Source organism: Megalops cyprinoides, chromosome 12, assembly GCF_013368585.1.
Source record: "Megalops cyprinoides isolate fMegCyp1 chromosome 12, fMegCyp1.pri, whole genome shotgun sequence".
Lineage (NCBI taxonomy): Eukaryota > Metazoa > Chordata > Actinopteri > Elopiformes > Megalopidae > Megalops > Megalops cyprinoides.
The window spans coordinates 24,845,433-24,872,363 of NC_050594.1; the positions used below are offsets into that span (position 1 = coordinate 24,845,433).

Genomic DNA, 26,931 nt, shown 5'->3' on the forward strand with positions numbered 1-26,931 from the left:
CTTACACATAAGGAGACTATCTCATCTATATTATTTGTGCATAAATCTAAATTACAGGATTTGGCACAAACTTAACAAGATTTTTAAATTTAATATCTTAGCGCATTCTGGGAAGCTAACAGCTATGCACTAACGTTTATTTAACCCTGATAATTTTTTAAATTGTTTGACGGTAATTTATACTGACAGTTTGACCTGAACAGCATTAAATTAAAACTAGCCAAACTGGCAGCAACATAAACAAAACAACGTGCTACACAAACGTGCTAAACATCAGATGTGGTAGAGTTGTGGTTAAAAAGGAAGACCCTGAAATATCGAAGACGTTCAGAACATGAACACACATGTGCAGGCACGATGTTGGGTGGTGGCACAGGACCTGGGGGGGGGGGTTTGGGAGACTCACACTCACTACTAACTTCTCCTTAATTATGCAAGCTAAAACATTTAAAGATCAAAAACCCCGGACATTTGAACATTATACTTTTGAAAAGCAGAAGTAGGCTGAGGGTGCAGACAACAAGGCAGTTTCATTGACCACTCGAGCCCGACTGGAAATGTGAAGTCTTCATATTGCAGAGTAAGTTTCCCAACAGTCAGTATTTTGTCCCTGAAGAAGGTTTAACTTTTAAAATCCTGCTTCAAAACAAATATGAAAAAGACAAAAAACAATCAAATCAAATAAACACAAAACAAAATTCTAGGCCTATGGGCATAAAAATTAGAGGCAAAGCCTTTTTCTCTAGGATCTATATATGAAAATAATTCATGCTCCATGCTAAATACATTATTTACCTTACATGAACTTTGAATAAAAAACAGTTCATTTTGTTTACAGAACCCATGCAACACGATTTGGAAAATCCTGCTGGCTACATTGCTTAAATTAATAAAGGAAAAAATCTAGTGTAACTTTTGTACAGTGTTATCCTGACTGGATGACATTGCTTATTACGACATGAGGGTTGGAAAGAAAAAAAAAAAGTAACACAAAAATAACTCCACAGTTATTTCATTATTTTTTGTCGCTAAAATACTATTGGCAGGTTTTGTAGCATCATTTTTTTCCCATCAAGTTATTCAGTTTTACTGTGCCACAGAGAAAATATCACTATTTTCATATCACTTAATTATAACTTTAACAATTCAATTGCTTACAAAAGGAACACAGGCAGTTTTGAAGACATTTCAATAGTTTTTGTTTGTTGTTTTTTTTTTTTTTGCACACACTGATCTGATACAACAGCTTATGGCTTTTTAAATCAGTTTTCTTACATTTATAGAAGACTGAATTCTGTGGTGAAAACCAATAACGGCAACCAGCATCCAATTCTTGTCCCTAAAATATCAACGTCTTTTCAGTCTTGGCACTCTGTCCTGTAATTGACCTTGATTAGCAGTTAGAATGCCAGCCACAGTGACAACACAGTAGTAAAGGAAGTGTAATCGTCATTGCTGGCTCACCAAGGGTTCGTCTTTGGCACTATCCTATCCAAGTGTTAACAGTGGAGACACTTGCTGCTGTAGTGCTGCCTGCCAGGGTATCAATGCAAGGATGACTGCAAAACTACAGCTGGATGGGCTGCTCTTCCCCTTGCAATATCACATTGAAATGGCTCAGCTTTTTTTTGCCCTAGCTGCATTGTAGTTGGGGAAATTGCTACAGATTTTTTTTTGTCTGGACAATAAATAAAGCCATAATTCCCTGCGATGTCTGCACCAGTGCCAATCGGTAATATTGGGGAGTTTGACTTTTTGACTTTTCGTTTGTCTCTCTTGCGCTCTCTTTCAGCTGACAAAAATGTGTTCCTAAATTAGCTGAACATCAGAAAAAAGTTTTGCTATGGCTTTAATCTCCTTTAAAGAAAAAAACCCTCAAACAACAGTATCTAAAAGGATAGGAAAACAAAGTGATTGTTGATATTGCCACAAATCATTAGAATTCACCTGATGTCCTGAAAAAAAAAACAAAAATTGTAAATTCTATTAAAAGTGATGTTTTTTTTCTTTATTCAGTCTTAGTTTTTCATAGAATCTTTTTGCTCTTTCTGCCCCTTTGCCGTCCGATTGGTGATATTGTTTAAACAGGCCCGCACCCCTGCCAGGTGCAGGAGGGACCCGGCCGCCTCCTTCATCTCCTCGTCGTCGCTTTCGGGAGGCTTCTCCGTGCGCCGTTTTTTTAGGGGCAGCGTATCGCTGGACACTTTCTGTTTGGCTTTTGTCAAATGTTGCCGTTTCTTGTGCTGGGCCAGGGAGACGGCGTCCAGGGCCAAGTCCTTGGGCTCCTTCTTGATCTTGCCCTTGTCATCGTCCTCCGTGTCGCTGTTGGTGTCGTTGTAGTGGAAGCTGGCCTCGCTGCCCTCTCGGGGCGCCTCTTCCCCTGGGGCGGAGCTGGGTGAGGCGCCCCCGCCGCGGAGGCTGGAAGATTTGGCGCTGCTGTAGTTGTGATCCTCCTTGGGGTCGCTGCTGACCAGCGGGGAGTCGCAGGAGGGCTCACTGTCGCTGCGCATTCTGTACCCACCCAGGACTGACCTGTTCCGCAAAGAGACGCACCCCCGTCAGGACACAGGTGTTCAACACAATCACGTATTCATATTCTCACAGTGCAGCGGTGGTAAGGAGCAGGACTTGTAACCGAAAGGTTGCTGGTTTGATTACCCACTGGGGTGCTGCTGCTGTACCCTTGGCCGAGGTACTTAACCTAGAATTGCCTCAATAAATAACCAGCTGCATAAATGGATAACACGTTAAAAATTGTAACCTATGTAAGTCAATCTGGACAAAAGCGTCTGCTAAATGCCAACAATATATAATATATACACCTGCACACAGCTAGCTCACTGACATTCAGCGTACGAGGTTACCTGCTCATTCATATGGATACTGTTCTCTTAGCATGCAAACAAATTACACACCAAGGAGGTGTAGGCAGAACAGGGATCCACTTAAACACGACTGGGAAATAAAATTACTTATCGGTTAATTTAATTAGACAATTATCTTTTAGAAATGCACCCTAATGTTAGGGCACAACTTCAGCAGGCAGACAGCATGCTTATGTGGCTAATTGCTAAGGGGGTTAATAATAATGTCTTGCTCATTGCTTCTGTGACAATTTCCAATGTCTTTAAGACACCTCAAGACACATTCTTTAATCATAGCAAGTAACAATGCTTGTTGATCAAGAGAGTGTATATATACTGTACAGTGAAATGAAAATGTGAATGTATGCAAATAAACATGGTTACTTTCATCTCTTTTTAGTGTGCATCTCAAACACCGCCATGGGGCCAGGGAAAATAAACCTGAGAGCCTTTTCCTCCCTGTCTAGTTTGCGCATTTATGACTCATAAATTATAGTCACTGAGCTGCACGCTAAGAAAACTGTATTCAATAATTAATGCCTAAATGCAGTGTCAGTCACTACGGCGAGAATGAGGCACATTTACTTTTCTCTGGCTCCCCACCACAGGAGCTGCCATTAGTCTGCCTGCTTAGCAGGGGGAGCCAATGGGCTGGAACTGGGCTCCATCACTATAAACCGGGGGAACGGATGGAGGGCCGAGAGCGGGAGCGTGGCGCGGCTCCTTCTCAAATCCGAGCCAGAAGCGCGGATTCACAGCGCAGGAAAATTACCGTCATTTGTCATTCCGCTTCTCCTCGTCACAAAATTTTATTTATTTTTCCGATGTCTCGTCACCGGTGATAATTAACATATTGTTCTGATAGAGCGACGGAGGCGCTGTTATGATAATGTCGGGTGTGCACACCTGGCAGCCCCGAGGCAAAGACTGTCTGTCCACACTTGTCTGTAAACCAACCTGAATAGTCGGCTCTGTGGATTTCCTTTCACTGTCAAGGTACAGTGTGTTCCCGGCTTGCCAAGACTCTCACTCCAGCCCTCCTTGCATTAGCTTTAGCCATATTGTGGAGGGCTTATAAATGTTTCACAGACTAACAGGCAGTCCCTCCTGCACATCTCATGCCATTAAAACTCCTATTTGATGAAATATTCATGGCATCACATATGCAGGACTTTTGGGCAGGCTTAAGTAATTAGGTGTACATGTGTTGGTCAAGGCCTTACAGGGCTGCCGGCTTCTTCGTGTGTTATAGTAGGTTGTACCTGCGGTCTGACACTGGGAACCCTCCGGCCTGTAAAGGACATGTGAGCGGCTCTGACTTTGAGTGTGTGGGAATAAAATGCACTGATGTGTACAGCTGACTTCCATGGTGGCTAAAGTGTCTTCCATGCTGGTATGAGTCATGTGACGCCACTGGGAACAGATTTCACTGAGACACACCGCTGGAACTGATGGGTCAGATGATAAAAATCAGGGATAATGCTGCTCGTTTGGTCTGCAGTGTCCGGGGCTGTGGAGATGGCTGAAGTGTAAGGAGAGAGTGCAGGGTCACATGATCAGTGGAGATGGCGGGGACGGTTATGCTGACCTCACTGTGGCCGTCCTGCTCCCGATAGGGTTGATGGGAAGGGGTCTGATTCCTGGGAACATGCTCTGCCCCATCATCCTGGCACCATTCTGGATCACTCCCTGAGGGACTGAGGAGAGAGCAGGGTCACTACAGAGAGGCTACATACAGAGCACACACACACGAGGAGGAAACAGACTGTGACTGCTGTCGAACACAGACTCACACTTCTCTCCCTCTCTCTCAAACACACACACACCCACACATGCAGCAGACTGTCACTGCCATTGCACACACACACACACAAACACACACACACACACACATACACACACATACACATGCACACACACGCACACACACGCACACACACACACACACACACACACACACACACACACACACACAAAGAAGTATTCAGACCATCATTCTATTACACACTGTCACACATACCACACAGAGGAAGTGTCTGTTTTTGGTATTGGTTTTTGGTATTTTACAAGTCATTTACTGATACTACACACACAGACGCACACTCACACTCACACATACACAGACACAGACACACACGCAATATCAGTGCAGAGCTTTTTCCAGGAAGTTCCTCAATTACATTTAAAAAATTTGAAAACAAACCAAAAAACACACATATATATATGCAGGGGGAATTATGGGTTATTGATTCACTGCAAAGCCACAACACCCACAGAGACCCAGCGCAAACTGCCACCACTGAAAGGATTTACACATTTCAGCACCATCCCTTCACCTGGCAGCAGTTTCAAATCACAGGTTTTCACATTCACATTGGTACTTCAGGGAAACTGAACTTTAGAAAGGGAGAGAAGATTTTGTTCTCACACCAGCCAAAAAGAACTTGTGCCCCATCTAAACCATCAGTTAAACAGGTTTATAAGCGTTGGTAAGTGACAGAGAATCAACATTCTGTCTCAGACCAAAATAAAAAAAAAACACCATGGGAAGGAAAGCAAGTGAGATTGTTTTTTTTTTTTTCCCTGAGACCAAGCATTTCTGAAACTTTCCGAGAATCCTTTAGCAGAACCAGCGGAAAATGAAAGCTCTGCTCGTCGTAGGCTGGTCACAGAGCACCGAGAGAGAGAGAGAACAGCACCTCAACCACATATCTGGAAACGCATGATTCACATTAAGCGAGCTGAACAGGAAAGTTTTCTTAATTTTCCCGTGAGGCCATGAAATGATCAGCGATGTAACTGCATTAATACTGTAATTCCAGTTTCGATGAAGGGTTTCTTTCAGTATTTCCATCAACACTGTGATTATTTAATTTACAAAGCTCCTTTAAGCTGTTAGTCATGGTCTCAAGATGCCGCCTGTTGTACTCACGAAAAGTTGGGAGGTCAGGCGAATTCAAAAGCATCATGGTTGCAGCAGCATCAATTTCAGGATCTAAGAAATGCAAAGGGAGATGGGAACTTTAAAACCTGTTAAAAGTGCCTCAGTCTGACGAGCCTGGGTCAATATCCTCTGGGTTTCTCAGGAACAAAACTTATCTGTATTGATGGATCAGAGAAAAAGAAATTGAAGCCATCATAAACGGGTTGAGTCAGTTGTGTCTCATCGAATTAAGAACCGATGCTTATTGTTGTTCTTTCAAATCTGGTAAGAAAGGAAAATTAAGTCTGTATTTACTTAAGCACTACAAGGCAATTAAAATTCACTTCAGTACAAGAGGACTTAATTTGTCATTTTATCAGTTGTACATTACAACCACGGAGCCGTAAGCTGGGAGCTTATAGTAGATGCTCTTAATCTTTTGTTAATGAGCATAAAACAGAGGAGTGTGCCTTTGACAGTGTAGCCCATAGATAGAGCGACACAAAAGACAAACTGTCCTTGGGCTGTAAAAAGGAGCGCATTGTGGCGGCACCTGCCCTTCTCTCTCACTCTCTCAATCAACTTCGCGGATGCGCTACGAGTCGAGCTCCACAACGGAGGGCAAGTCTAATCTAAAACAGATGGCCAGGGTTAAAAAAAAAGGAAAATATTATCCGTTTGGAATCATGTACACTTTTTTTTGCCCATTAAGCAGCAGCGCTGTTGCCACGGCAACTCTCCCCCCACTGCCATGGCGACAGTACACAACTCGGTGACAGCCCGCTGAAAGGGCCTGAAAGGAACATCTGGCCAGGCGGAGTGGCTCAGCGCCTCCCTCGGGCTAGAGCGCGCCCGAAAAGGTGAAGAGACGCCCTATGACAGAGGGAGCCGCTGGCGCCCAGCCCCGGCTAGCCAAGTGTACAATCGGAATTGACAGAGGGACGCACACTCGGCCCGATTAACGTGGATGGACTGGCAAACTGAATGGCTAATGAGCTTCGTCCATTGTGAGCGGGCCGTGTAAATCCCTACGTCCCGGCATCAGAAACAACAGCCGAACAAAAAGGGGGAACTCCATTCAGCACGCAGAACACATTAAGGGGACGTCTGAAAGCATGCTGCGCCTGGGGAGATTCCTCTCGCGAACAGGTTTCATTTTTTTAGGTCAAGTTCTTACTTGCAAAAAAAAAAGTTACGAAAATTCAGGCCATGGAACAAGCCAAACGATAGGCCGAATTTCCCTTGTAAGACAGTTAACAATACTGCAGCCTGGTTTTACAAGGTCTGTTAAATAGAATTGATATTTTTTCACCTAAAACCAGCACTTGATATTCCATAGGTGCAAGGACATACTTGTAGGTAGTTCCCATGCAGAGAAACACTAGAGTATACAGGGGTCTTTGGTCCATGATTTACTCAGCCCTTGATTTACAGTTCAAGGGTTACAATCAGCTGCACCACATTGCACTACATTAAAGAGCAACATATTTACGGAAAAACTGCCCATTTTCATTGATTAATTGGCACAGCTCATTTCTGTGACAAGGGACAGGTATAGCTCACTGGGTTACTATGACTGTTGTGCAGAGCCATACTGGGACGGCCTAGCAGTCCCAGAGAAGCTTCTGCTTCAAAATGTCAGACCTATGCAAAGCCACCATGTTTCTCAGGAGAGCGCTGGACACAAGCCTCTGTCCCAGTCTGCCCCAAAACAGCCTGTCAGACGCCCATCCCAAGATCCTCCCCGGTCAGCTCCCTCATGGGGCCCATGGGAAGGTGTCCCAGCCCTCTTGGTGGGGAGTGTTGCTGGGCACCCGATGTGGAGGGGTGGGGGGGGGGGGTGCTTTTCTCCTCCTGTGAAGCGTATTAATGTTCGGGCAGATGGCCCTGGAAACAGCGCCGCTACCACACCAATCAGCTCGGGACCAGCTTTTAATGCCTGACCTTCTTTGCCCACTCTCCCACTAATCTCCTCTTTATAGAGAATAAAAAAGCATCATTAAAAACACCATGCACAAAATCTTCACCATGCAGTTGTCGTGAATTCTAAATTATTCATGCTCCAATAATATGTTCAAATGAAACCATGCTTGGATTGTCCATCACAGTGAATGTATAAAGATGCTTGGCTTGTCCATCAAACTAAACATAATCAACATTGAGAAACAAAATATTTTTGCTAAAAATGTGTTTTAAAATTATAGGCTATGATGCAAATGGATGCTGGGATCAATGACTGTTAGAGCAATGAGAGGGTTCTTGGAGGAGAGGTTTTAAAGAAATCAAATACTAAGCATTTGTGGCCCTGTAACCTCCAATCAATCATGGTCATCTGTTTCAGGAAAAATCAGGTACGCTTAGCAAGTCAGCGCCATCTCACATAAAACAAAAATCAGACTCAACAACTGAACTCACAACTAGCCACCGAGGGGAACTCAAACCAGTACAAATTCATTGGAAGCACAGAAATTTTGTCTGTGTTATTTCTTTGTAAGGACCATATAGATAAAACTTGATTTCTGTGGCACAATTATAAATCTGCTTATAAATCTGCTCCTTGGATTTATATTGCACAATGTGTCACTTCACATCTTCTATAATGTGAAGACCTAACCGGCTAAATGAATGTGGAAAATGTCAAGTTAAATTTCACAGAATATTAAAAACTGCTTTTGGATTACCAATGAGAAAAACAGACCTCCTAGTAAAAATATCAACAAAATGCTCCAATGTCTAACCACTGAAAAAAAGCAAAAGTTCGAACTGCAGAAAATAAATCGAACAGAAAGGCTCAGAGCCAGATGTACTGAATGATAACAACAGTGAGCAGTTGGATATGCTGGTTGACTGCAGTAATCCAGTAAGTAACTGTGCATGCACACACATGCACACGTGCGCGCGCACACACACACACCAAAGTAGTAAGCGAAAGCCAGAGCACTGAGAATGAGAGACAGAAGTCTGCTCGAGCCCATTCCCGGGCCAGGGAAAAGCACACCATTTTCTCTGCTGATTCAGTCCTGCTGGAAATCTCAGTGACCTGTCATCCAGTAGAATGAAGGAATGAAGGGTGGCCTGGTGTGCGCCTGCTTTATCGTGAGCCCGAGGTGAAGCAGCCAGCTTCCACTGGTAACTCTTCCCTAAGGCTGCGTTTCAGAGACCAAGCTGCAGGGACTCCGCTGACAGTCAAAAGCTTTCTTAAATGGGAGAGTTGAGATCAAGCCCTGGAAAAGATTACGGGATAAGCCTACCCGGTTCTTCCATCTTTATTTATCCAAGACACTTTCCTTCTTTGTTTTACACATGGCTCCGACATGACTTTAATATGGTAGCAACAAGACAAGAACAAGCACCCTGTCAGAGGAACTCACTAATGATCACCTACACTAACAAATTTCAGACCCAAGTGCAATACACAGACAACACACAGTGCCAAATCATTTTTTACTTTAAACCACTGTGATATTAAACATGGTGTTATTTACACATAAAAATAACTCATATAAGACAATAATAGAACCAATGCACAATAACCATTTATTGGTGTACTATGATATAATCTTGATGAAAGCAAACTCAGCAAGTTGCATTACGTTATGTAATGACATGAGCCTCCTATGAAAACAATGCTACCGACCAGTGTAGCCTCATGTCACTTCACATCAAATAATCAGTTGACTATATTATTGCCTGATCACCCTCATAATCGGTTGGTTGTGTTATCAACTGATTATGACGATAATCAGTCAATTACAGATTTCTGGATTGTTCAAAAGTAGAACATATCTATATTTATTGATTTGCAACAAAAACCTGCAAACTGTAGTGGTTCAGGATACCTCCACAGAGCACGGTCCTTGAGAAGATCTATCTATTGACACTGGTTAATGCGTTCATCTTCAAGGGCTCCCTGACAGCAGTTTGCTTTTTACAGAGGTATTTTGGGAGTGCTCTTAGCCATTGTTTTCACACAACAAAACACAGGCCTTGAGGGTGCGTAATTTGTACATTCGGGTACAATGACACGCTTGGTCGGGCCAGAGAGTTAGGAGTGCTTTATTTATAAAAGCACAGCAGCAGACATTGTTGATTAAAGTACTATCTTTCTGGCTCAGAAGCCATTCACAGTGCCATTTTAACATCCTCTTTACATTCACACACTACACTGCCATTGTGTCATAAAGCCTAGTTCTCTCTATCAGTCAGTTCAGAGATCTGTGTCGCTGATGGCACGACTGGGATATGCGAAGTTCCTGATTTTTAAAAGGTCTGATACAGCTGGACAACATTCAGCCTGAGGGTTTAAAACCTGCCCATGAAAAGTTGTCTTGTTACACATTCATAACATGACATTAAAATGCCAGCTTAAAGCATATTCCATTTGTTTCCGAGAGTTCCGTTTGTCCGTTTGTTACAGAAATCGCAACGGCACCGCAGTTGGCTTGGAACAAGACAATGAATTACACACCTCTGTTTTAACACATCACTATTCTGTGTAGGGCAAATTAAAATAAGGGAGACTCCTTCCTCAAATTGACAAATGAGAAGGAAACGCTGCCTCTTGATTTATCTGCAGAGCCCTTTTGATGAACCTTTAATTTTCCCAGTCCTGCCCTCGCTGTTTGCCCTGGCTCCATCGTCTGCTGTGCCTTCTTACTGCACTGCCTCCATTTCGGGAAAGGAAACTGGGGCATTTTCTGATCATTACACCCGGAAAAGATTTAGAATTAAGCCCCGGCAAACCAATTCCAAGGGTCTCTGTGAATCTGGGTTACTTTGGAATACAGTAATGTCATATTGTGACTGCTGAATAGTGCACTTCAGATGAGAAGACAAAATACTACTGCACAAGCTAACTAGTGCATGACTGAAAAGATCAAAAGAAAATAAAGAATTTTAAAATAAGATCTTTTAATAACAAAAAAGGCCCTGTGCTTCATATCTAATGGAAATCAATAGCTCAATGGGAATTTCTGTTTCAAGAGAAAATTCTGAAACACTACAGGAGCAGTAATGGCTCTTTTGACACCATCTTAGATAAGGTGTAATTAAATTAAACAAAATAACAATACTATTCTTCTGTGGCCACTCTGTGGCTGCAAACATTTCATTTTCAAACTGAAGGCAACACAGTGTGAAAAATATAAATAGTAATGCAAACATGTCGCTGAGATTAAAACTAGGCCATCCATGTTGTTGCTGGGTAACTGTGTCTGTTTAATAGCAATTTAATGGGTATTAATTCAAATGGAAGTCTTGGGTGAGTGGATACAGCTAGAGCAAAAACAATCTCTTAGGGAGTAGAGGAATGCTGTGACAGAATAAATTCAAAAACCAAAAGACGAAGGCTATGGAAAATATTGTTTTCTTCCAAATACCTTAATGGTCCCTGTTGGGAATGTACTTGATCCACAACTTGAGTTTCTGCCATTCGACATGATTTCAGACCAGGACGAGGAGTGACTTAACTCTCCACAGTGCAATAAATATCAGATCACCCAACAACCACGAGAGGGAGAAGCGGCTGGAGAATCAAGATTGACTGCCCCACCAGTAAATGGTAAAGAGACAACTACAGCATTACAAATTCAGCTGCGGCAAAGCCGGCATTTCATTTCAGCTTTGCAAAGCACATTTTCCTCTCAATCAACATCCATCCCCCTCATAAAAAATGCACGGTTCTTCGCAGACTTTATCATCGGGAGCAGGTAATTTCTCTCAAAAGGAGACGCAGTCATTTTGCAGGTTAATGCAGACAGACTCGTTTTCCCGGAGTGATTCAGTTTAGCATTTCATCACAGAGGGGAAGGCATGTGCAGATGCCACAGTGCTATAAACCGGGCAGCTGCCGTTCTACATATAAAGCCCATGCATTTAGCTGAATTCTGCTCCCCAAAGCACTGTAGCCCACAGATTGGATTTGGGGGTATCGGTCTGAGGACAAATATTTTCTTGTGTGATAAATGACAACATTAGACAGAATTAAAAGCCGGTGCAGCCAAGTGATACCGCTATCTTCCACAGGGGAGTGGGAAATTTAGTGCCCGCTGACGCATGTTCCCCAAACATTTTTCAAACACAATGGCGATGGAACTGCTGGGCTATGATGATGGATTCCGAGCTTGTGTTCCAATGAGATCTCTCGCCAGCAACATTTCTTGCAGATTAACAAACTTTTCTCTTTTTTTTCCTCCCTCCTCCCCTTTTTCAGCCCTCCGACAAATCCCGCCCCGTCTCGGAGCAGGCACCGCAGCTGCGTTCAAAGGCTGTCGAAGATGCTCCAGTAACAATAAAAAGCCAAACAAGGACTTTGTACGAGAGCAGTCTGTTCCCCACCAAAATCTGCAACAGACATAACAGAAAGGTCTTCTAGGATTTGATTTATGTGGAGTCCCAGAGCAGCCCCGCTAACGGTAGAGCTTTTTCACGGCAGGCGACGCTCGTTGGACGCTTCAGAGGACACACGGAGACGGAGTTGAGAGACTTCCTGTTCCTGAGGTGTCAAACTCCTCCCGCGGCGCACACGTGAACTCCCCATTCCTCCACCGCTAGTTGCGCCGTTGCCATGGTAACGTGCCCCCCCCCCCCACCCACCCTCCCACCTTTAAACCGTGAAGCTTTTCTTAAGTTCACAGGCTGTTTTTCCTCACAATGCCCTCTCTATCAATAGCAGCCCGTGCGCAAGGTTAATTAAAAGGTAAACAGTGAGGCAGTATCAATGTTGCGCGACACCCTTTACTAAATTACCGCTCAAACGATAGCAGAAGAGTTCAAATGGCTTTGCTCTTTTTTCATTTTTCTTTTCTCATCGGAGGGTTTCTTTTTTTTCCTGCTGGCACTACATTAAGAGTGGCGGGCAGGCAGCCAGCAGAAGTTTTTTTTTTCCTACATGAAGTGCACATGTCTTTGATTTTAGAAGCATATAAATGTGCCCCACTGATGATAAACCCTGCTTGAGCATATCTATTATTTACAGAACTGGAACCTGGCTTTCAGTAACAGTCTACATCTGATGGGCTTCTCAAGCACATTAGCAAAATCAGCAGCACTCCACAATAAATTGGTTTCACAAAGTCATAGAACCGCAATGCTACAGAGGAGGACGGCACAGGTATCTACACTGAGAACTGTGCTGAGGAAAGGTCGAAACTTGTTTTGAGGGATGCTTCTCAATACGAAGCCCACACAGCCACAGTCATCCGCTTCCAGACTTGACCGCAATGAAGTTCTCTGATTTGTAATCATCAGTCAAAAGCCGAAAATCTCAAAGCAACAGCTTGAGAAAAAGGACGGCCCTCTATAGCTTTGCTTTTCCTTTTCAAGAAAGCAAACTGGGAAAAAAAAAACAGTAAAGCCACACATGCCTCTGTTAAGCAATCAGACGAGGCGAAGCAGAGCAGGGCTACCATCTAAAAAATTGTTAAAGGTCAATTACCATTTTTATAATGATGTGGATGGGGATTTGCTTGTTTGCAACAACATTTGTTTAATTGTGCAGTTAATCACATGAAAGGCCTTCCCAAAAATACACTCTCAGCTCCAGAGCCAAGCTTTGCAACCACATAGCTTCAGTGGTAATTCCAGAGGATGGGGGGTGGGGGGGTGGGGGGGGGTGGGGGGAGAGGACCACATTGTGGCAGGGTCACATGGTCAGCATGAAGTCATGCAAACGGTACTCACAGGCTGATGTCATTATGCAACACGAGATCCCTTCACTACCCCACTTACACCGCATATTCAATACGCGAGGGCCAGTTACTGGAACGCTGTACCTCACAGGCTTTTTTTTGAGCTGCCGGTGTCCTATGACATAATGCAATGTGTCAAGGCTACAGGCCTGGATTTTGTTCCAAGAGACAGTGAGAATGCTCGGGGACAGGGTTCTGAGGAGCACTGCAGCAAAACAAAAGCCCAGTCCTTTGTACTACAGTGTATTTACAATCTTGGAGCGTTCAGCCATCAACTCTCTCCCGAGTAAACACATAAATCCTGTTTATTCCAACAGCTTCAATCAGGTTGCCTTGGTACGCGGCGGAGGATCATGCACTCATTCAGAAAGACGGCGGCCGTTTTCCCAGGCAGCAGAGGCAGCGGGTGCCAGGCCGTAGTGCATTCTGGTACGCGCTGGGTGCGTTATCGGCGCGTTCGCGGTCGAAGAAATTCCGTTAAGTCGCAGGAGCCGCCGCGCAGCGAGATCGGTTTCATTCTCTCCCCTCCCTGCCCTCCGGGGGGTCACCCGATGAGAGAATGATTGGAACTCGACTTCGGTTACGCGCTTTTCTGAGGCGAGGCGTTAAGTCCCGCCGCGGCGCAACTACAGGAGGGGTGCCGCGTTGTTTTCGCTCCTGGCTGCGCGTTTGACGCGTGTCAGTGGAGCGTGAAAACCGACAGCACGAACAGCGGCGTCCACGGAGTTATTTAAAGGAGAGGATCTGAAAGCTCTGCCACTTGTTTATAAACCGGGAGGGAGGGGGGGGGGGGGTGTGGCTGAGAGTGAGCTGCAAAACGCAGACCTGGGAGCGGACAGGCGCTCGGACGTGTCTTTGACAGCGCTCCGACGCTCCCGTCGCCACGGTCAGGGGACGCCACGTTTGTTACAGCGAGACCGGTGTGATGCAGAGAGCGTGTAAAGACTGCTGTCCACAAGCTCCCAGCAGAAAAACGGTTGTTCTGTTCCGAGTTATTTTGGGGGAACTCAAACATCCCCTTCACGCATGAGTAAAACTTAAAGCAGAAGTTCCCCCTCTTCAAGGGGGTGGCCGCACGCGCGCGCTCCGAGGTGACCGCTTTAATTTGACTCTTAAAGACATCGGGAGAATTCTGTACACACACAGAAATAAACAGAGACGAAAGCCGGAGGTGTGTTTGAACAGAGCCGAAAATGGGCTTTCTCCCCAGCGTGGCGGATGAATAATTGAAGGGGTCTTTAGGAGGCAGTATTCTCCATTGTTTCTCCCGATTCCCCTCTGAAGGCATCTCTGCGCTGCCGTTTCCTTCCTCTGCTCCAGCCAGGCTTGCTGTCGCCATGGCAACTGTTCACATTTCACATACTTCAGAGTGGTATATCATGCATCACTCGGGTAAAACAGGAAATACCATTCCGTGCTTAATACTGCCTTTCAGAAAAGGACTACACACTCCCAACTGGAGTGTTTACTGCCTTTAACAGAAACCAGCCATACAGGGGCTGTAAGTACAGCCATTTCTATATATCTTGAGTCATGGGTGAATCCTTTCCCCCCCTCCCTCTCTCATGCTCTCTCTCCCTTTTTGTGAAGGGAGGTGGTGTTATGTTACACAGAACACAGTACAATGCACAGCCTGACTCCTCAGCTATTTATAGAAGTAACTGGGGAAGAGGGAGGAAAATAGGGGAAGGCACCTGATACAGGAGAACACAACAGGCGAGGCAGCTCCACAGCCATTTAAACACGACTTTCAAAAACAGTCAGAGGGTAATGATACCTGGGGTCAGACCGAATCACGGCTTTCACGTTGTAATGAGGTGGCTTGCCGCTACTGGATCACTGACTACATGTCTCAGGATGTGTAGAAAGCAGGTACGGTTTACACCGTGTGTGAGAGCGTTCAAAAAAAGACCTTGACAGAGAAGCAAGCTGGTTTACTGGTACTAGCGCTCCTGCAATAAAATGTGAAGCCATTCACAGTAAAAAGAAAAAAGTGTGGTTAAATTCACTTCTCAACAGCTGATATAGAGGAGAGTGCGAGCCATATGAAACTACAAATATCTACACATCATGCATGCATTTGCGTTATTATATAGTAGTTAACTGCTCAATGATATGGATTGACTCTTTTCAGGCATGAATTCAAAATATGGCGGTACACACAGCAGGAGAAAATCAGTGACAAAGACAGGTTTACAATGGAGGACTCCAGTAAACTTCTAATGTTTTGCAAAGCAATTAGCATGAGCCATGCCACTTGGCATTTTCAATTTGCTGTACAAGACACCCACATATTGAGTTTCTAAAATAAAATAAAATAAAAATCAATGGAGACAGCAGACGTGTGTCCCCCCCCCAAAGCATCTGAGACCAGAACAGACTGTCTCTGTGTGCTTAGTGGGAAGACCAATAACTTTCCAGCTTTTTTTCCAGCATCTCAGCCCACTCCATTGAGTGGTTCATGCTTCTTCTGTTCAGCCAGTGACGGGAAACTCATTCTGCTGCTTCCCTGTAATGCCGGCCTAATGGGGAATATGGATTTTTTCACATGATAATACAGACGTTCCCACATTGACCCCGTCATTTATTTTCCACTTTGTCCATTTTCTCCTTATCCAGCACTTTGCCCTCTTGCACATCTCACTCTTTAGAGACTGAAGACAAATGTGCGTGGCAGAGAAATTGAGAGAGATTAAATAACGCTCAGGAGGCTGCATCTCTATGTTCCAGACAGAAGTGAACTGATGAAATATGACGTGTGTAACTTCAGAGAGAACAAGGCCTAAAGCCATCACATACGGCTAAAGACACACACATATATATATACACACATATATATACATACAGATATACACACATGCACATACAAACATACATGCATAGATACACACACCTAGGCCTATATATGGAGAGACAGAGATTGGTTGCATATGCCACTTAATGACTCCCATAGATTTGCCCCACAGTGGGCTCAGGCGTTTTACAGACATGAGGGGGGACCACAGCTGCATCTAAAGACTCAAGTCTACAGTAGAGGGGAGCCAGAGGCACAGATAAAGACATTTCAATGTGACTTCTTAGTCACACAGCTGACTCATACTGTAACACTCAAGGTAAAAAAAGGAAAGAAAGGGGGAAAAAACTACTGAAATATTTTTTTGCAAAATCCAGCTTCCTAGTAATCCCTCCTCACAAAAGTGAGGTGACTGTCATTACCCAGACAGCATCCTCTATTAGATTGCCACTAATTTATTTCATTCCCTGCATTCAAGGACATGCCTGAAGTTAATAGGTAGAGCCAGTGATGCCTTCTCTCTGTAGTCTGCACCCACTGTGAAATCTGAGCTTATGAAAAGTGGACTGGGTGTTCTTCAGCACTGAGACGGTGGCTGACTCGGTAGCCTGCTGGTCTTGTGTGCCACAACCTCTCTCTGTCACCATTTTATTCACTTATCATTCACTCCATTTCTGACTGAGGAGTTCTGACAGAGAGCTCTCAGTATATGACAAGGAGTGCTCCGGCTGGGTAATTTGATAACTGCCTCTTAAAACCACTCTCAGAAGGCACTGGTTTATGGATGCTACCGGACGACTCGATCAATAAACTTAAGAGATTACGCTGGGTTAAGGGCAGAGCAGTGAAAGCACAAAAAATATATATATTCAAACCACGGATACTTTTGTCACATCCGTTTAAATCCGGCGCTCCCAGAACAAAGGGAGGATGAAGAGAGGGATCTGTAATGGGGGGGGAGGAGGAGAACGCGTTCCCGTTCTAACACACGCTGACGCACCGAGAATAATAGGGACTGAAAAGCGCCACGGAGAGTGTTCCAGAACTCGGTTCAATTCTCCCAGCCTTTTTTAGAGTGACTAATCTCTTGAATTTCTAATTGTGGGATTAGGATACTGGTGGCTACTTTCAAAAACACACGGCGGGGAGGGCCATCCTTGAAAAGCGAACATAATCTGGAAACTGAGAACGGCCGCAGAAAAAAACAGGGGCCGCGAACCGCGATATCATCGCCGAGGAGCGGCGCCGGTGTCCGACGCGCCACGGCCATGTTGCGGCATCCAAAAATATACCGCCCAGTGTTCCTCTTTTAATGCATTTTGCGAAATGGGAGCTCGGACAGCATTATGGAAAACAGTCGCGCGCTATTCCATGTCGCCAGTCCCCTGCGATTTATCCAAATATTCATCAGCAATCCGAGGTTTTTCCAGCATCAGCAAGTAAAATATCCTTTGGCTTATATTTTTTCCCCCCCTTTGCTAGCAGCTGAGGGTGTAACCATTTCACTCCAAATACTTCAAAGTGCTTTATTTTGTTTCGCTGTGCTATTTTAAATTATGGACACTCTGAATGAGAGAGAAGGCGCGGGTGTAAATGTACTTCTCACATACGCCTGAACGGAGAAAGTGTGGCGTTTTGCTCTGACGCTTCCTGGTCAAATTGGCACTGAATGATTCAATAGATGCAGAGAGAGGATGCGTTTAGAGGCCTCTTTTGATCAGAGATGGAGAAAGCCTGGGACAGAGAGCGGCGATGAGAGTCCATGAATATCTATATTCTAGGACAAGGATGAGTTCTTCTCTCTCCACATACAGCACCATATAGGGTCCTTTCCCGTCTCAAGCAGGCACATGGAGTGAGATCAACATAATAGGTTTCCTATTCCCAGCTCTCCTAGGTAGCAAGGCTGTCTGACCTCTCAGTCAGAGGATGATATGATATTATGTGTCTGCTAACAATCAATACACCAGGTCTGTAATCAGTTACTACTGACTCTGTATATGAAAGTGATGTATTGAAAAATCAATTATTGCACAGAGACCTGTATCATATAGCATTAGAAACCAATCTATAACCGTTGAGGTTAGATTTAACATCATGCAGAGAACATATATTCATTCATGGACTAATTACAAAGGCTGTGTGATGAATGAATGAGGAAGAAGCAAACAAAGACCTAAAAAGGCAAATGTGGAATCTGTACTTTTTATATACCGTCAATAACACACAAACACCCATGCATGCTTCTCCTACATTGTGACATGATGTGTAAAATCTACTTGCATTCTGCAAATGCAAAGGGCCGCCTGGGGTCTCAGGACAGCAACCCAGGCAGTCAGCACTAATTCTTTCCTGTCAAGGATCACTCAGCTCCAACAGAAATTTTACAACAATTAAGCAGAATGAGATAATTGAGCACCCTCCCCAGTCTCTGCCCGGGCCCCCACGCTGACCAGGGCCACAGAAATCAGGATCATCGACTAATTAGCTTGTGTCATTCATCATGCGCCCTCGCGCCGGAGAGTGCCAGGGCGCTGATAACACCGCTCCCTTACCGTCCCATTAAAGCCGAGAGGAAGCGCTCATGTTCCCAACTGCTCCTAAGCGAGGCATGGCTTTGCCAGCCTTTGAACTGAAGTGACACGACTCAACAAACAGAAAAATTAATTTTCTGGGGGGGTTATTTAGATCGCTTTGCATGTGAATGTCAAGAGCACTTCCCAAAGTCCAAAATCAACCAAGACCTGCCAGAACTGGGCCAGAGGTGAGGAGCGCTTTGTTTCCGACGCTGGATCACAAAGGAAGAGGGTTATCGTGTCATCATTTATTGCATTCTGCGGAGGTCTTCAGAGAGAGTTCTCCAGAGTAATCCCCAATTAAAATTGCCTTTGTATCTCATTCTGTTTGGCAGAGACCTCTTCACTCCCTTGTTTAGACTCTAGGCTAGCTGTGGACACCGAGTGGAGGTAAGCGTTCTCTGCACTAGCGGAGCCAAGTCACACAGCACTAAGCAGGAGCTTCTAATGGGAGGTTAGGTTGCAAGCTGTCGGGCTTCAACAGACCAAGATTTCTCACAGCTGCAGAGTCAAAAAAAAAGAGAGAGAGGGCTAAAATGTTGACTGTGTCGATCAGAAATATGACAGTCTCAGCAAACCGCTTCATCTAAAGGCTGAAAAGTTTGTGGCTGTGTTTCAGCACTTGGATATTAACCCTCTATAAATGGCTGAACTTGTGAAGGTGATGAAACTCGCACACTCTAATGGGACTCGGACCACGAGGCACGGGTGCCCTGAGACCCCCCGTGTGACAGGCCCCTGACACGAGGGGCCCCTCACGAGGCCCCATCCTGCTTAGGACGCAGAACTGGCCCCGCCGACACGAAGCAGAGCCACAGCAGTAAATAATAAACAGCTCATTTGTCTGTCACTCCTGCAGACACTCCAGAGCAAATCCTGTCATCTCAACAGCACTCTAAGTGTTCCGCTCAAGTGCCCCGGCAACACACACAGTAATCCTTCCCCCCTCACACACACACACACACACACGCGCGCACCCTGCCGAACATTACCGCTGCTCCTCAAATGCGACACGAGTGCCACCAGTGTTCCGTCACAGACACAATTCAAGGTTTTAAGTGGAATGGCGTACGGATTGGAAGAAGACTGCATAAGCAGTAACAGGTTATTGTAAATGTGACGCGTATCCGACGCGTTCTGCCGCCTTCTAAGACACGGCTATCTTTGTTGGCGCTTGATCGGCTCCCCTAAAATCGGACTTCCTGCACGTCAATCTACGCTTACGTTCCCACCGCTTTTTGCACTGGCTCCACTCCAGAGCAGGATATGAACTGGATCCACCTTCTTGTCTTAAATGTGAAATCCAATCTCGCCTCACGTTTGTTACTTTGAAACATGAGACTCAGAGTCGGTCATTTCTGAAGAGAGAGAAGCTCGAAAGGCAGCGCGCGGCGTAAGCGATGCCTCTTTGTTCGGAGCGGCGGGTTAACGGTATTAACGGCTCGGATCGGCGCAGTGCGTTTGTGGGTGTTTTGCGTCCCCTGCTCTCGGCAGATGTCTCTCCCACGCGCGCTGGCTGTCGTTACCAAACACAGGTGCTCCAGCCACCCCGCCACCTCCCAGTGCAGCGGATAATCTCACAGACCGCACAGGAGTTTACAAAACACGGCGCAAACTGCCAATTACACAGGTATTTCTGTTCCCGAACCCAGGCTGGATGCAATCAAGTCGCTGCTTGTTCAGGTCGCTCCACGAAAAACCTCTCCCCAGCACTCATGCCACCTCCCTGGGATTCTAACCTGCTTTGTGTTTGCAGGGACATGACTAAGTTGGTATGCAACGGTCTGTAGCAAGAGAGAGGTGATGGACAGAAACCAGCAGTCATTCACAAGAAACAAACACAGAGTTGCTATACCTGCTTAGTCATATTATACACAGCGTATATAATCTCAACGCTTTTTTAAATAATGGTATTATAACACCAGGCTTTGAAGCAAGATCAATCAACTCCACAATGAAGAGTTCAATAGCGAGCTCTAAACAAAGACCCAGCTGATTTAAACCCATGGTCCAGGACGTGGCTGCTGGCAACCTGTCATGGACTGAAGCATTAGTCAATGTATTTACTCCACTGTTTTACTGCTGTAATGAATAGGCCAGGCCCGCGTTTGAAGCCTGACTGACTGCACCTTACATACAGTGTACGTTACTGTCGGGAGCGCACTGCAGCTGAGGTGCAAGCTGGCTTGGGAGTGTTGGAGGCCCTGTTTGTGCATCACTGAAACTGTAAGGCACGGGCGGCTCTCTCTGCGCTTCAGGAAATATCCATGAAACAGGCCGGGCTGCCGAGTGGCGTGTAAAAAGGGGGAGGCAAGTGCTTTTGCCTGTGCCAGCCCTGCGCATAAGAGTCAGTGGGGACGCTTCAAGCCTTTTGACTGCAAACCAACTGAACAGAACTGCACAAGCAAATTCCCTAAGATCTGCGTTCTCTTTTTTTCAACTTTTTACTGTCCTAAGTGCAGTACAAAACAATGACATCAAAAAGATTCCCCTCCCTCGCACACCCACGCTCCCCTTGCGGACCCATATATAGTATAGTATATTCAAACATCTTCAAAACCATTAAAAATTAAACAATTATACTGAGCCCTCAACTGTTGTTAATGAATCTGTTATTCTCTAATCCCATCTCCCTCATTGGCTATAACATGGTGGCTTTACTTTCTTGATCCTAGCTGTGGACAGTGCTTGCTAGATCCGCAGGCTGATAAAAATCAGTTGGTAATAAAAATACTAGACGCTTCTTTGAAGTGTGGTGCTGGACTGCTGGAATGTGCAGAAAAGCTCTTTAAAGACTGCGTGAGAACGGCGGCTGAATCTCCCTTGTCTTCAGGCGGCATTGCGTTTGAGACTCTTGTGTGTTTAATGAGAGGACCCAGTGGCACCACAGACCTGGCTGGCCACTGCTCTCCTATAGCTTGTTCCACTCACATCACCATCCTCAGAAACAGCACAATCAGCGTTCCCTTAAAAAAAAAAAAAAACTCCCAGCGAACCGGGAATTTAGCCAGTTATGTCTTGTTTCAACAGTTATATCGACCTAATAATCAGAGCGCCGGTTGAGAAGAGGAACAGGTTCTTGCAGCTGCTAAAACAGCAACACCGAATTGGAACATGACGTGCAACATACCAGGTGAGGTCACGTGGCACACAGCTCCTCTTCTAGTCCTGATGCATTTTCAGAAGACGCACATTGTTCAAACTAACATGTAAGCACTTGTTCCTTCCCAACAGTAAGCCTCCACATTAAGAAGTAGCTAGACTCTTAGAGGGGAGAACTTGGTTTGACATACCACACATTTTGTCAGCCAGATGTATCAGATGTATAAGTAAGCTCCTACACATCTTGTAGCTGTAAAACTAACCGACACATTCACTTATATTTACTTTATCCAGATAACTTGAGACTCCGTTTAGATGTTGTATTCTACATGGAAACTATCCATGTAGAATACTACCAAGGTACCTTTCAGAGTCACTGCAACCTTTTCTGTGACCTTTGTTAACCTCTCGCACAGCAGGTGCCATGGCAACTTGTGACAGGTGAGCTTTGTGCTCATTTAGCCAGGGGGAGGTGTGGAAAGGCGCGCTGTAAGATCCGGCGGAGTGGCGTCAGGGCTCTGTCCCAGGCAGGCCCCACTTTCAGGAGCCGCGCTAATGGAAGGGGGAGCTTCATCAGCCCCACTCCATCACTGCACCCAGGCCATTAGACCAGGCATGGAACAAAAGAGGACACACTTCATACCATTTTATGTACCTATTTGCTTCCACTTATGGCTTTATTGCATTGACTGTACTCAAAAGGCACTCTGATTGGGAATGAATGTCAATTTAACAGTTGCCGCACTTGCAGGGGGGAAGAGAGAGAGCGGAAAAATTCCCTCATGGCAAGACCCAAGAGGCAATCAGGATTGACGCTGCTAATGCCTGGCTGGCTGGCTGGCTGGCTCAGTGCATATGGAGTTAGATATATCGCATGTAGGCTCAATGCATTCAGCGTCAGACATCGTCTGCCAGAGACTCCTCCATCTTCGACACAACAGGCGGAAGATGACTTTGGCTGGATTTCGCCTCTTAATATGGCGTTTCACACCCCCTTTGCTCTCTAATATGGCATTGTACACACAACCTACAGCATATCAGCTGAATCCATGCCAAATATGAGCCAGCTTAAGTTACTCCCGCTCAGAGCAAGTACAGAATACGACTGCTAATATACTTTAGTTTTTCAACCTAAGCTGGGAGTGTGTGCAGGTATGCTAGCAGTCAAAAGGCTGAGGATGTCCATGGGGTGAACTGCACACAGAGGTGAAGCAAAGCAAACCTTCCATAAAGTATAGCTTCAGTGATCACCAAAGTAATTACCACAAGGACTGACAGCAGCATTTTTAAATGAACCTTTTCATCTGTATGTTGTTGTGCAACTATTTTCTTCAGCTAGTTTTAATACCACAGACACAGGATAAATATGTTGTACTTAATATTCATTATTCACCCAGAAGGTTGCACATGTTTACACAGCCTTAGATGGATTATAACTACCGCTGCCTTGCTTTTTGTCACTTTTGACATGACCTGATAAGTTGGATGATATTTTGAAACAGTACCGATAGTGTCATCCACACATTCCGTGCTTGGTTTAACAGCACCGACTTTGTAGGAAAAAATGTGAGGGTCATTTAGTGGAACACAGAACTCCAGAATCCACCCCAAAGTTGCACCAAAGGCTCCTCTCGAAATCTTCATTCTCCACGGTTTGCTCTCTGAAGCAAAGCTAAGGGGATGGAATGGAAGATTTCCTAATGAAGAGCGGTGTAAAAAAGTGGCGGCCAGAATACTGATCGTGGGCTTAAGAGCGAGCGAGTACTGGAAACCTGAAGTGAATAGATCTCTCAGCCCAGAAGGATGAAACGCGGGAGATTAGCGAGATTAAGCAATTGGTCTGTGATGAGAAGAAAGGCTGAATCAGCGGCTCGCACCACAGCAGCGTATTTGAATACTTTCAGGTATGTCATAATATGTATCATGGAAAATTGTTCGTAATAAGTATTGTGCTAAATAGGGGAGTGCTTCGTGAATAAATTCTTAATTTCATTTAAACCAGCCACATTTTCATTTCGCTTTTTCCTCACAAGACAGCATGCATTTACTCCCTATTTGTATACAGTTTGTTTGGTATTGTTATGTGCTGACATATTAATAACATACTGAATGACATACAGTATAGCTCTTTCTATCTAGAGGGCCTACTCCTGCACAAGTTGAAGCTATTATGCACTGTTTTGACCATTTAGCTATTACTAAAATATTCCAAATCTTCTGATTCCCACATTTCCACTCCACTCCAAAAATAATTCATCTCACTAATATGCTCACAGCTAAAACCTATGTGCTTGTTTTGGTCGTGAAGAAGAAACTGATCAGGTATTCCCCTAAAAGACTGATTTCACTCCTTAAATCTGTGGTTGAATAACAAAATTTTTCCTTTTACTTTTTCTTCTCTTCCACAACAAGGATATTAGATTCTGCTTGTTGTGCTACCATTGCTGTAGCTGAAGCCTGGAATGATGATGAACTGGTCAAGTGACAATTGAACAATGATGATTTATCCATAAGCCCCTTTCTGAATGCTCATTCGTACGTCTGAACTGAGAGAAAAGAAAAGAAATTCCACTGGATTACAGTAGAGGAGAGAGGGAACACAAACTGGGCGATGTTGCCAGAACCCAAAACCGGTGTTGAATAGGGGAAAAAACTGCTTCAGATTTGGAGCACGTCTTTTACACCAGAACAAATATAAAATACACCCACTCCACTAATTCCTTTATGATCTCGCCAGGTGCTGGAATACACCTCTTTTGTTCGGAGGAAAAAAGGCTTATCTAAAGAGCATATGCAAATAACCCAAGATCTCCTCTTTTTAGCAGCTTTGAAGTGAATCAAAAATAAGGAGCTGTTTCAGTGCAGAACCCGCGGAGAGTATGCAGGACTGCCTAAACAGTCACTGTAACCTTACCACGGTAAAGTCTAAGCCACAGTACCTTGTAAAAGGACTCCTCCGTTTTTTCTGAAGAAGGGACCCCCTGGCCAAAGAGGAGGGCTGGACAAGCTGAGGAGAGAGAGACAGGATGGGAGGGAGGGAGAGAGAGACAGGGAAAAATGACAGTCAGTCATCTGGCAATTTCATTCAAACCTCTGACAGAAATAAAGTCTGCCATTCAAGCACCATGATTGCACGAGGCAAAGTATTCAAGAGCAACCAATGACTAGTGATTATATTATAAAATATACCATTAATTGTCGCCATTACCGGCAAGAATTATAGTCACGGTAATGCCGTCCACCGCAGCAGCTCTTTGCAAAACTGCACCGCTGGACTTTCCTCTGAGTGGATTACTCATTGAATTGGCTCTGATTATTTTCCAGCTATGGACCCGAAAAAAATAAGCAGACTCAGGACCTAGCCCTTACTACAGTATAAATGTTTTCATTGGATTCAGGTGAAAATTCCCTGTGAGTGTCTCATTTACTGGAACCCGAGGCTTTCCTTTCCTGTGTTTATTTTGCGGCACGTGTAAAAAGCATCGCTGCGCAGACTCAGCCGCCTCCTGCTCAGATGGGGGGGGGGTGTGCAGAAAATGGGGGGGGGGGGTGATCTCCACTGGAGATAAGCACTAAAAGGGTTAACGTGTCACTTAATGCCTTTATCTCTGTAGCAGGGGACCAGGGTATGAGCCCTGTTTTCCATACATCCGCCGTGTAGGTAAGAGCTGAGGCCGGGGTCTCTGTCGCTTCGCTAAAGACAAGTGCATTTTTGACCAGACAGCCCGGGCTCTTAAATGTCAGAGAGAGTAGAGTATACAAACGTAATCAGGCACCCGGCTGATGTTCTTCTGTGCTGCCAGCCTTCCAGTTCCGGCGTAGACACTGCCATTAGATAACACTCCGAGACACTCACTTTGTGATGCTCTCCTCTTAATCGTCTTAGGGTATATTAACTAATTGAGAATTAGAACAAACAGAGGCAGAGGCATGGAGCTTTGAGCACATTTGTCTACATGGCACAGGAAAACCCAAGCCTTTCCATTGCAGAGTGCTCCCAGCTCATGAATGCGCTTGAAGAACTGCCATAAAGACACAATCCTTCGTGCTGCAGCAAAAAAGGAGAGGACGCCTTCATGTTCCACAGACACCTTAATCAGGCAAAAAACAACCTGTGCAGCCATCTCAAGATAACTAGTCTCTGCTAAGAAGATAGAGACCAGATTCTGATCCAACAATTCGGGAGGATTTCAAAGAAGGAACGGTAATAAGGTGGCTTTTCTTTTATTAGAGGATACTTTTAATTACAGCGTTCCACCAGATCCTCATCCTTATTTTTTGCGAGCAGAGTGATTAAAGGCTGTTTCAGTCGATCTCACCAGGAGCTTGAGCCGAGAGCGACATCTTCATTAACATATTAGTTTCCTAGCAACCAAAACAACATCAAACTTTTCCCTCCTTTTTTGGGTCACAAAAGGTATTCACAAGGGCAACAAATGTCTCCAGTGCAGTGTCACAGGGTAACAGTACATGCTGTAACTTAGAATGTCAATGAAATGCAGTGGCTTGCATTGAAAATAAACTCTGCTGCTTCCAGAGTATTACATGTTGTTGTAATGGGCGATAAATAAATGAGGCATTGTAGTAATTCAGTGTTGTCAGACGGCGAAGCGTCTGAGCAAGCCCACGTTTCTGCCTGAAATAGACAGTGTGCTGCTGGCTGAAGTCTGAGGAAGAAAGTCTGTGTTCCCAGTTGTGCTGAGTTTACCGCTACACCACAAGTACTCTCCAGTAGCCATTTGGTGGGCCAGACGTCTGTTTATATTCCACGCGCACATATGCTTTGCATCGGGTTACACCGACGGTATGCGTTGCCATGGACACCGCATGCTTGTGACAGAATACCCAGGTCCTTTTTTAAGCAGCGGTAAGGATAGAAAAATACAAACACAACTTTTTATTAATCCCCCACACCTTTTAACTCGCAAAACAACATAAATCTGAACTGACTGGGACACTGACTAAAGCTGAATCATTTGACCCC

General features: G+C 44.9%; 1 protein-coding gene across 9 annotated transcripts in view; it reads right to left on the minus strand.

Moving 5' to 3' along the window:
* Positions 1-1,981: 1,981 nt before the first annotated feature.
* The window catches only part of foxn3 (forkhead box N3), a 65,678-nt gene continuing 40,728 nt past the window's right edge, over positions 1,982-26,931 (minus strand). For 8 of the 9 annotated variants that reach the window (XM_036541847.1, XM_036541851.1, XM_036541853.1 and 5 more), the window contains exons 4-7: positions 24,887-24,954; positions 5,797-5,859; positions 4,453-4,561; positions 1,982-2,532 (exon numbers count right to left, since the gene is read on the minus strand). In XM_036541847.1, the coding sequence (XP_036397740.1) occupies positions 2,019-2,532; positions 4,453-4,561; positions 5,797-5,859; positions 24,887-24,954 (754 nt within the window). In that variant the 3' untranslated portion in view covers positions 1,982-2,018. The remainder of the gene's footprint in view (positions 2,533-4,452; positions 4,562-5,796; positions 5,860-24,886; positions 24,955-26,931) is intronic. The other variant, XM_036541854.1, reaches the window with a different exon arrangement.